This window comes from Mesoplodon densirostris, chromosome 11, assembly GCF_025265405.1.
Source record: "Mesoplodon densirostris isolate mMesDen1 chromosome 11, mMesDen1 primary haplotype, whole genome shotgun sequence".
NCBI classification, from domain to species: domain Eukaryota; kingdom Metazoa; phylum Chordata; class Mammalia; order Artiodactyla; family Ziphiidae; genus Mesoplodon; species Mesoplodon densirostris.
In genome coordinates, this window is record NC_082671.1 from 48,007,799 (window position 1) to 48,019,726 (window position 11,928).

Sequence of the window (11,928 nt, forward strand, 5' to 3'; positions counted from 1 at the left end):
TCTAGAGGGCAAAGGAGCCTCAGGAAGGGGCCTGATTACCTGTTCCCAGCCCGGCCTACCCCGTCGTCCCCTGGCTCTGCGCCAGCCTGGACTCCTCCTGCCTCCTCCTCTCCATCCTGAGTTCCTGGTATCTCCAGACAGGAAGGGACAGCCTTCGGTTCCCTGCAGACCTGGGCTCTGGCTTCCACTGAATGCCAGATGAGGGTGCCTTGGAGAGGAGGATCTTAGGGGCTTGGGGCCTGGGGCTGGTACTATCTCTGGGCTGGAGCCACTGATGGCACATGCTCAATACACCCTGAGGGCTCTGGTAGGGGATGAAGACCCGGGGGCCAGGGACTTCCTGGGGGAGTTGGGGTACTGGGGGAGGGGGCGGGGCAGTGCCTAGCAGCTCTGGCACAGACTTGCTTCGGGTTCCCAGTGCAGGTGGGTGGTCAGGGCACAGGGTGTGGCACGCAGTGGTGAGGAAAGGACTCGCCAGGCTGGTCGTGACGGTCACAAGGTGGTCCAGGACACCCCCCTCCTGAGGAGACTGTGCAAAGGGGAAGCTCAAGGTGGCCTGAAGTCGTTCTAGGAGAGACGGGGCGGCCTGAGCCTGGGCCTGGGCCACAAGCCCGGGCAAAGCTGGCCACTCAGGCTGGTAATGATGGCTGAGCTGCTCCACTTGGGGCCGCCGCAGCAGCTGCTGGATCCTTTGCACCGTGTCGAAGCTGTCAGTCAGAAATGCCCACTCCAGGGCTGTCTTGCCCCGGACAGGATCCACGGCAGTTAGGTCGGCACCTGGAGACAGTTACGGGGTGACATGGGTTAGGACAGGGATTGGTGACTTGCAGAAGAGCAGATTCTTTAGCAGCAGGACTGATTGGGGTTACATGCAAAGCCACAGAGTCCCATCCTGTTGCAGCTGGAAGCTGGGGCCCCTCTGTGGCTGCAGCCCAGAGACAGTACCAGTCCCAGATCCCAACTTCCGGTTTAGGACTGATAGAGAAATTGGAGTCCAGCGAGGGGAAAAGACTTCACAGAGACCTACTTGGTGGTAGGCGGGGGTATCTCCAAACCTGGCAAAGAATAGAGACCTCCTGAGACAAGGCACTGACCAGAGGAGTGGTGTGACGCTTGCCCAGGATGGGTGGGGGGCGAGCTGTACCCTCTGGAGCAGGTGGAGCGGGGATCCTGAGGGTTCCCACTCCTGGTTCTTCACCACCACACACCCCTCATCCTGGGAGCGAGGGGAGTGGCAGTCACTCTGAGACAAAGGAGGGGCTGTAGAGCTTCCTCCCTTCTCACCCCAAACCCAGTGTGATGGGATGGGAAAGGGAAAAGCTGGAGGCTGGGGTCCCCCAGAGTGAACAACAGAGGGCAGCCCCACCTCAGGGAGTAATGAGGGTCCAAGACTCCATAGACAGTGTGGACTTCACCCCAGAACAACTCTACACGGCCACACATCTCAAGTACCCGTCACTGCATTCCTGGAACCCTGGCTCATCAGAGCTGGAAATCAGCCCAGAGAAAGCCATCACTCTCATCTTACACTGGTGAGGCCCAGAGAGGGAAGCTGTTTGCCCACGGTCACTCAGCTGGTGGCAGAGCTGGGATGAGAACTTAGGAATCTGGTTCCAGATACCAGCCTTTGTATTAGGTTCTCCAGCTGGTCTAGATTATCCTCCCAAGCTTTCTTTTCTGGGACCTCCATTTGCAATGCAAATAGAGCTATCAATAGCTGGACTTTGTTGCTTGTGAGAAGCCCCAGTACACCCCCCTCCTCCAGGAAGTCAGCCTGGATTGATCTTCCATCTCCACCTCTCTCCTCATTGCAACTATGACAGTTGATTTAGTGTCTGGTGGGGAGGCGTGGGGGAGGGACTGGAGACCACACATCCTGGTTCAGGCCCCATGCACCTGCCATGAGGAGGGCAGCCACGCATTCGGAGCGGTCCCGCATGGCGGCCTTCATCAGCGCAGTTAGCCCCCTCTGGTCCCGGCGCTCCAGGTCAAGGCCAGCATAGTAGTTGATCAGGAGACTCACCAGAGGTACATGGCCTGCAGGGCACCAAGGGCAGAGCTTAGCTACCCCAAGAAAGGGATGACAAAGCCCCAAACCCACCCTCCACCCAACAAGGCAGCATCTGGGGTGGGAGAACGTCGGTGCAAAGAGTGCGGGACTGTGGCCGGGTCTGGGGGGGTGATGGGGTTTGGTAAAGGGTGGGGTTAGCAGCCTCTCACCTGCTTGGGCAGCCAGCATGAGGGCTGTGTCTCCTTCTTTGTCCTGCTGATTCACATCCAGGAAAGGACAGCGGCTGAGCAGGGCCACAACACTTTGGAAGCCGTGGTAGCATGCGACCATGAGGCCTGTCTGGGGGAGGGACAGCTCAGCCCCAGTGCTTTCCTCCAGGAGCTCCTTGGGGGAGCCCTGTGCCTTCTAAACCCACAACTGTACCAGAGATGTTCCAGCCCCTGTGAAGACCCACTCTCACCCACTCCCTTCCTCCTGAGGACCCAGGCTGTGGGTGTTGATCCTGAGACTCTCTAAGGATGAGTGTGGCGTGGTGAGGACACAGAGCGCCCCCTGCTGCCCTGTGAAGCACCCAGGGTAGCTCACCCTCCCATTGCTGTCCACCTGGGTGGCCTCCTCTGGGGAGACCCCATCATCCAGCATGGCTTGGAGCTGGGCAGTGTCATTGCGGAAACAGGCCCAGTACAGGGCGCCCAGCACGCAGCTTGGGGTAAAGGTCTCCTTGTCGGGGCAGGACAGGGCCTCAGAGACGTCCAGCCCTCCCTTCTGCAGTGTCAGCTCCTCCTCTTCCATCCTGGGGGCAGGAAGGCGAGTCTCCCCTCCTCACGCAGTTGGCATCTATAACACAGAATGAAGGGAACAGTGTCCCCTGGATTCCGGGAGGGGTCCCAGCAGCTGCGAATCGCCCAACTGGCCCTGGGGAGAGCTTTTTCCCGCTGGATGTCCCGTCCCATCCACCTTGGAGAGAGGACAAGCCCCTGGAAGGGAGGCCGAAGGGCAAGAACCCTAAGAGGGCCAAAGTCGTTCACTGCAAGTGAAGATCCTAGTGAGAATCAAGGAAGAGAGGCGGTCTTCTCTCTCCCATGGGACCTTACCTGGGGTTTGGAGGGTCCCTAGGAGGCAGTCATTGCTGAGGCCCAGCCTGGAGCTCACAGCATCCCCCCAGACTCCTGGGAGCACACACACCGGGTCTCCGGAGGGTCTCGAGGTGGACTATCCGCCCCAGGAAGCAACGCAGGTAACAGATGGCGCGACTTAACAGAAAAAGCTGCCTCAGACACCTCGGGGCTGAGCTGGATCAAGCCGGGTTTGTTAGGGATGAGGGGGCGGGCGGGGACGCTGCTCTCCTCTCCAAGCCGACCAACACCCGCCCCAAGAGTCTGGCCGGAGTGGGCGGGGCCCGAGTCAGGGCGGCTCCTCCCCCGCGGAGGCGGCTCTGAGAGTAAGACCCGCCTCTCTGCCGATGCGCTTACCTTCGGCCTTCTGGGGAGACTAGCTGCCTTAGAGCCAGACCCTTCGACGATGGAAGCGTTGCCAGGTCTCTGAACTCGGCACCCAAAGCTGAAGTCCCTTCCTCCTTGGTGGAGCAGGGCTTGGTGAGGGGGTGGGGCGTGTGGGAGAGAGTGCAGGTGAAGACATCTCACTAAATAGGGGCTGGGACGGAGGTGGGGTGCCAGGGGTCACCTGAATCTATTTTTTGAGGTTCTGGGAAAATTAAAGTATAAAGAATTGCTTAATTAGGGGTACAAAAATCATGATATATTAAGTTTAATGGATTAATCTGGTGTGGTAAATTAAATATGAAATATTTAAATTGTGTTAATACTTAAATAAATCATTTAAATTAAACCATTTATTTACAATTATTTATTAAATTAATAAATTATTATTAAATTATTCTTTAAGTTAAATTACTATTAAATATCAAATTTAATGAATTGGTTTTGGACCTCAGGTGTAGAAAATGGAGCCAATCACATTGCTCTGCTTATATCACTCCCACTATCAGACTGTACAAGATCTCTCTCTTGTTTTATTTTACTTCATTTGGTTTATCTCTTTCATCCCTGATCCCCACAGCCCATTCTCCTCCTTTCCTTTACCAATTGACACATATATCCTTGAAAATGTACATTTCATTGAAAAAGGAAGTGTTGATTTGTGGGGTTTTTTTGTTGTTGTTTTTTTTTTTTTTGCAGTACACGGGCCTCTCAGTGTTGTGGCCTCTCCCGTTGCGGAGCACGGGCTCCGGACGCACAGGCTCAGCGGCCATGGCTCACGGGCCCAGCCGCTCCGCAGCATGTGGGATCTTCCCGGACCGGGGCACGAATCTGCGTCCCCTGCATGGGCAGGTGGACTCTCAACCACTGCACCACCAGGGAAGCCCTAGGTATGTTTTAAGTAACACCTTAGATTGTGCTACAGAGCTCATCGTGTTTGTTCTTTTTACTCAGCGTTATGTTTTGGGGATCCGGCCTTGTTGCATTCTGTGCAGTGTGCCAGTCATGAGTGCCTTTGGTTGTAAGTAACCGAAAGCTGACCTCAGTGGTGTGGTGGCTGCCACATTCTGGCAGTTCAACATCCATCCAAAACTACAGAAGCTGGAAAGCTAAAATGACACCTCCCAGATTCTTGTGAGCTAGGAATCTGTGATTTAGGTTCTACTCTTGTGTGAGGCATAAAGTTGGAATAGAACTAAGTAGCATGGGACATCCGTTTTGCTGTCACAGGTCATGACAGATGCAGGAGGGTCCTGGTGAGCAGCTTCCTGATTCATCAGCTTCCTGTAGTAGTGACTGTTGTTTTCCCCATCATAGGCAGAGATCACATGCCTCTCAAAGCTGGGAGTTGTTCCAGGACCTAGAGCCTGCTTCTCCATTTAAACTAGCCAGATTTATTTCTGTTGTCTGCAATTGAACCCTAACTGACACCTGTGGCTTAAACAAATAGAGGTTTATTCTTCATACGGGATAAAAGGTTCAGGCCTAAGAAGCTGTTGGTGTTGATTTAGTAACTTTATGTTGTCAGGGCCTTCTCTAGGAGTCTCTTGACTTTTCCTCATGGTCACAAGATGACTGCTGTACCTCTAGCCATCACAGTAAAATGTGGTGAATGCACACTATGGACTTTATGCAGCAGTTAGAAGAAATCTACCAGATTGTGTGTCAGAAATCACTGATTAGATGATAGAATCCCTATCCATAACCTCCCTTCTCTCTAGTCACCTTTTATTATAGTTTGGTGTGACCAGGTAACACAATTTTGGCCAATGAAATGCAAGCAGCAGTCTGATGGGGGAGGCTCCTGAAAAAAATCTTTGCTCTCTTGATAAAATATGTGAGGTGTACCTTTTAACCTCTTTCTTTCTTCCCTCTTATTCCTGCTGAATAGAATTCCATAGTGTGCATCCATCACATTTTACTTATCTACTCTTCCAGTGATGGACACCTATGTTGCCTCCAACTTCATGCCACTGCAAGTAATGCTGCAGTGAGCATCCTTGTACATATCTAGTTGTAGACCTGAAAAAGAGCATCTCTGAGAGTGCTAGGTCACAGGGAACATACATACTTATTGACCAGGTATTGTCAGATTGCTCCCTATTTTGCAGTGCACCCACCAACAGTGCATAAAAGTCTCCCAAATCATTACAAACCCTTGTACTTATTCGGCCTTCTAATATTTGTCAATCTGATGGTACAGAACTATAAAGGGATATTGCTAATTTACATTGGATTTTTCTGGTTATCAACAAGGTGAGCATCTCTCCACATACCTGATAGTCATTCTTGTTTCCCCTCCTGTGAATCACCTGTTCATAGCCTGGGTCCAATGTTCTATAAGAATTTCCTGTCTTTTTCTTATTGAGTTTTCAGGAAATTCCTTTTAATATTCTAGATAATAAACCCATTGTCAGATGGGTTTTAAATGTGGCAACTGTAATATAAACCTTTCTGTTACCTTTATCTGTGGTGAACTTCATCGAAAGAAATTCTGAATTTTGATGCGGTTAAATTCATAAAAAATCTCCTTATACTTTGTGCTTTTGGGTCTTGCTTAAGAAGAATTTCCGGGCTTCCCTGGTGGCGCAGTGGTTGAGAGTCCGCCTACCGATGCAGGGGACACGGGTTCGTGCCCCGGTCCGGGAAGATCCCACATGTCGCAGAGCGGCTGAGCCCGTGTGCCATGGCTGCTGAGCCTGCGCGTCCGGAGCCTGTGCTCCGCAACGGGAGAGCCCACAACAGTGAGAGGCCCACGTACCGAAAAGAAAAAAGAAGAATTTCCCACTCCAAGATCACAAGGATCTTCATCTGTCTTATTAATCTTGCAGTTTTATTTTTAATATTTAGTTTTTAATCCATCTGGAATTTATTTTTATATATGGTGTGAGGAAGAGAGCTGTTATGAACTGAATTGTGTCCCCCTAAAATTCATATGTGGAAGGCTTAACCCCCAATGTGGCTGTATTTGGAGACAGGGATATTATGGAGGTACTTAAGACTAAGTGAGTTCATAGGGGGCCCTAATCCAATAGGACTGCTGTCCTTTTACAAAAGGGAGAGACACCAGAGCACGCTCTCTTTCTCTTTTTCTCTCCTCCCTTCCCCCACCCCTGTGTGAGCACAGTGGAAAGACCATGTGACGATATAGTGAGAAGAGGCCATCTACAAGCCAAGGAGAGAGCTCTCACCAGAAACCAACCCTGCTGGCATCTTGATCTTGGACTTCCAGCCTCCAGAACAGTGAGAAAATAGATTTCTATGGTTTAAGCTTCCCAGTCTGTGGTATTTTGTTATGGCAGTTCAAACAGACAAATACAAGATCCAGCCTTTTCTCCAACTAGTGAAATAACCCCATCTATTACACAATTCTCTTTCCCCTGATTTGTAGCATCATCTTTATCATATATAAACTTCAAGTTTTCTTTAATGTTTTATGTTGTGCTTGAGTTCTTATATCATTTTACTAGACTTTTCCAGTGCTGATGCAACACTGATTTTATTACTCCAGCTTTGTAGTATGTCTGACTACCTGATAGGGTGAGTTCTCCATATTTCATTTTCTTTTTCAAAATGATTTTTATTCTTTCATATAAAATTGCAGGACTTCCCTGGTGGCGCAGTGGTCAAGAATCTGCCTGCCAACGCAGGGGACACAGGTTCAAGCCCTGGTCTGGGAAGATCCCACACGCTGCAGAGCAACTAAGCCTGTGTGCCACAACTACTGAGCCTGTGCTCTAGAGCCTGTGAGCGACAACTACTGAGCCCACGTGCCACAACTACGGAAGCTCGCACGCCTAGAACCCATGCTCTGCAGCAAGAGAAGCCACCGCAATGAGAAGCCCGCGCACGGCAATGAAGAGTAGCCCCCGCTCGCCACAACTAGAGAAAGCCCGCGCACAGCAACGAAGACCCAACACAGCCAAAAATAAATAAATTAATTAATTAATTTAAAAAAAATAATGAAATATCAGTATTACTCTGGACCATCAGCTTAGCAAAAATTAAACACTAGTAATAAATGCTTACACTGTTGGAAGAATGTAAATTAGTGAAGTATTTTTGGAAAGCATTTTGACAGTGTCTATCAAAATAACAAATGTACATACACATTAAACCAGAAATTCTGATTTTAGAAATCTTTCCCCAAACAGCACTTGCATATGTGAACAAAGATATACTGTGTATAACTTTGCAGCATTATTTGTATTAGTAAAAAAATTTAGAAACCACTTAAATGTTCATCAGTAGAGGAAGGGCTTGGAAAAATATGCACGTGTAGATTTTGCCTTCATTAAAAAAAAAAGTAATAGGATAGGGGAATTCCCTGGCAGTCCACTGGTTAGGGCTCCACACTTCCACTGCAGGGGGCACGGGTTCGATCCCTAGTCGGGGAACTAAGATCCCACATACCATGCAGCATGGCCAAGAAAAAGGATAGGTCCATATGGGTTGCTCTGAAAATACCTCTGAGAAACGTTGTTAATTGAGAAGAAAAACTCAGTGTAATATATATATCACATGTGTGTGTGCACCCGTGCATAGTTGACTGCTTACATGTATGTAAATGCATAGAAAGGCCTGAAACAGTGGTTCTCAACATTGGCTGCACAGTGTAATCACTTGAGGACTTTTAAAAATAGTGATGCCTGGGGACTTCCCTGGTGGTCCAGTGGGTAAGACTCCACGCTCCCAATACAGGGGGCCTGAGTTCGATCCCTGGTCGGGGAACCAGGTCCTACAGGCATGCCGCAACTAAGAGTTCGCATGCCACAACTAAAGATCCAAGTGCTGCAACTAAGACCCGGCACAGCCAAAATAAATAAATAAATAAATATTTTTTTAAAAATAGTGATGCCTGGAACACACCCCAGAGATTCTGAGGAAATTGGTCTGGGGCACAACTTGAGCAAGGGGATTTTAAAAATCTCATGTGATTCTAGTGTGCAGCCAAAGTTGAGGACTACTGTAAAGAATGAAGCTCAGGGCTTCCCTGGTGGCGCAGTGGTTGAGAGTCCGCCTGCCAATGCAGGGGACATGGGTTCGTGCCCCGGTCCGGGAAGATCCCACATGCCACGGAGCAGCTGGGTCCGTAAGCCATGGCCGCTGATCCTGCGCTTTTGGATCTTGTGCTCCGCAATGGGAGAGGCCACAACAGTGAGAGGGCTGTGTACCGCAAAAAAAAAAAAAAAAAAAAAAAAGAATGAAGCTCATTAAAATGTTGGCGGTGGGGACTTCCCTGGTGACACAGTGGTTATGACTCTGTGCTCCCAATGCAGGGGGCCCTGGTTTGATCCCTGGTCAGGGAACTAGATCCCACATGCATGCTGCAACTAAGAGTTTGCATGCCACAATTAAGGAGCCCTGGAGCGACAACTAAGGAGCCCACCTGCCACAACTAAGACCCGGTGCAACCAAATAAATAAGTAAAAAAATTTTTTTAATGTTGGCAGTGATTCACTTAAGGAGGGGGATAGGAATGAGATGAAAGGGGACCTTCATATTCTGCTTTTTAATGTTTGAATCTTCCACCAGGATAATTACTACTTGATAACAAAAGGGGGAAAGAAAAGAATCAGAAAGATTTCCCTATTTCCTCCTCTTCCTCCACAACCTCTGCTGTACAGAGTTCATCGCTGCTCAGTGCTATCTCAGAAATTCATTCATTCACTCAATAACTATTAATTGAAACCTACTTTGTGTCAGGCATATATTTTGGCTCTGGTGCTTTTCACACTAGTTATCATTAATCTCATACTTGGCTATTTCCCTCACCTTGGTCCCTCTGTCTCCTGCATCTAACACAGTGCCCGCCACTCAGGAAATGTGAATTTCCTGAGGCTCTCCTCTGACCTGAAGAACCCCTCAGCACCACTGAGGAGTGACTGTACTAGAAGGATAGGAGCCTTTAACTTGTGCTGAGAGGCCCCCGGAGCATCTAGCTAGGTAAAGGGGATTTCACATTTTGCTTTTCAAATTCTCTTCCTGCAAGCCTTGAGAAGCGTCTGCCAGTTCAGTACACACCACCCCCCAGCCTGTGCAAGGGTCCTGTTTCTGCAAGGCTACTCTCAGCCAGCAGGTGGCAGCCCTGTGCAGGGATTGGGAGAGCATCCCCACCCCTCAGAGTGGAGGCTATAGCAGACGGTTCTGGGGTCAGGTGCAGGTGCAGGGTCTTGGCAGGACTAGTGCACAGGGGGAGAGTGGTGGAGTTTGATTTGTGGCGCAAACCACAAAGGACAGGATAATTATTTCTGTAGGTCATCATTAGTCAACTTGTCTGGGTACCCAGAAGTTTCATGAGTTTTCTTTTACATTCCATCTGCAGTGATGCCCATTTGGAGGTGCCCCGTCCAGGCCTTGGTCATCGGGAGACCTCTGTGTCCCTCCCCCACCCCTGCTCAGTTCCTCAGCCTGGGTCTTGACCCTTCCTGTGTATGTCTTTGCTGATAGAGATGATTGTGGCAGTGGGGGAGTGGAGGTTGCTGGTTAATGTGTCAAATAATGGATAACATCCTGGGTGATACAGGTAACTTTCTGTCAGGTACATTTCCTTCTGGAGTCTCCGTGTGGCGGCCTTAAGGATTAACAGTGAAGGAATTGTGCAGGTTATCCTCCTTTTGATCTCTGAGCTGCTGGGGTCTGACAGGAGTTTACCAGAATGCTCTTTTCTTGCCACTCCAGTTTCTCTTCAGCCTAGTTCTCTTCACTGCCTTCTGTCTGTCTTCCTTCTGTCTGGCTTCACCTTTTCTCCATCTTTTCAGTTTTTGATCTTTCTCATCTTACTGTCTGGATCTTTCCATCTTTTTACCCCTCTAACTCTCTCTCTTAAGCCCTGATAATATGCATTGTTTGGAGCACCAGCTTGATTCTCTATCTTGCTCTCTGACTGTCATGCCATATCTCCAGCCATCTAATCCTCTGGGCTGGGGTTTGCAGGAGTCTTGACATGTGGAATTCAATCAGAAAAAAAAGGGGGAGTTTGGGGGAGAGCACAGTGGCAAATCTGCAGATAAAGAGCTCAGAAAACGCTTGGGTCCAGTTTGGAGCACAGACCAGTCACCTGTCAGGAGCCAAGTGTCCTCTCATCTCATCCTCTTCCTTTCTTCCAGGATCTTTTTCCAGCATGAACCCCCCTATTCCTACCCTACAGGTCTGGTAGCAGGTACAGCTAGGGCCAGAGGTCAGTAGGGAAATGGCCCAACCCAGCTTAAGGACTAGGAATGGTACCCAGCAGGGTAGGGCGGAGAATGGAGGAGATGGCCTCTGACCCCAGCTCTGGCCCCTTCTGGGGGTCCTGTGTGACCTGCCATAGGTCATGCCCCCTCCTCCCCAACCACGATCTACATCACAAAACCCACAGCTCGTAACTCAATGCCAACCAGGGAAGCCTGGGATTGATTTAGGGCCCCCTCTGACCAGTCCACCCTCACTAGACTGTGGCCCCGGGGGTGGGGGTGGGGATGAGGGTCATGGGTGAAGTTCAGGCAGGGGGGTCCTGCCCACCACTACATCATACCTGTTGCACTCTTAGTGGACTTTTTGGGGGAGGGGTCCAGGCACAGGAGTTCGAGTTTCTCACTGACCAGCCCATTCTTGCTGGCTCAGCTCAGGACCATGCTGAAGGAGCAGCACCCATGGCTTAGTAGGTGTTCAGGGTCAGCATCCTCAGGATTCAGGCCCCAGACATCTTACAAAGCAAAGAGAACCTCCTTACGTACCGAGAGAGCAGATAGGTCCTAAGTAAGCCCCTCCACCCATCGCCACCAACCTCAGTTATACTGAGCTTCTCAGGGCTCATCTTCCCAGCCTGGGGTTCCACAGTCCACCACCAATTACATATATGTTTCACCTGGTGCATTTCTTGTTGTTCACTTCCATCCATCCACTATTCCTTTCTGGAGATATCAATAAAGAATCTCCTCCATTTGTCTCCTCCAAAAGTTTGTTTCAAACTTTTTTGACCATCACCCACAGTAAATACATCTACCTTCAGCCCCAGGACACATGAAAATACATATAACTGAAAGTAAAATTTTATAAAACTATTTGATGCACTGTGATGTTTTCTTTTTTTTAATTAATTAATTTATTTTTGGCTGTGTTGGGTCTTCATTGCTGTGCACGGGCTTTCTCTAGTTGCCGTGAGCAGGGGCTACTCTTTGTTGCGGTGCGAGGGCTTCTCATTGCGGTGGCTTCTCTTGCTGCAGAGCACGGGCTCTAGGTGCGTGGGCTTCAGTAGTTGTGGCACGCTCTAATGTTTTCTACTCCATTTTATTTTGTTGTAAGAAAAGATGTTTTAAAAATAATTTTACAAACAACTAAGGTGCTGACACTTACAGTTTATAAGTAACCTGTTACGTTTTTACACCTTCACAAGTTGTAAAGCCCATTTTACAAAGAGGAAAATCCACATCATCT

At 49.4% G+C, this 11,928-nt stretch overlaps 1 protein-coding gene across 1 annotated transcript; it reads right to left on the reverse strand.

Annotated features, from left to right (window-relative positions):
- Window positions 1-3,184, reverse strand: ANKRD33 (ankyrin repeat domain 33). Its single transcript, XM_060113296.1, has 5 exons — window positions 3,106-3,184; window positions 2,597-2,848; window positions 2,221-2,350; window positions 1,897-2,037; window positions 1-777 (listed from the first exon to the last, which is right to left on the reverse strand). Exons 2-5 carry the CDS (start codon window positions 2,801-2,803, stop codon window positions 56-58), a joined length of 1,200 nt encoding a protein of 399 aa, XP_059969279.1. The 5' UTR covers window positions 2,804-2,848; window positions 3,106-3,184; the 3' UTR covers window positions 1-55.
- Between the last annotated feature and the right edge of the window lie 8,744 nt (window positions 3,185-11,928).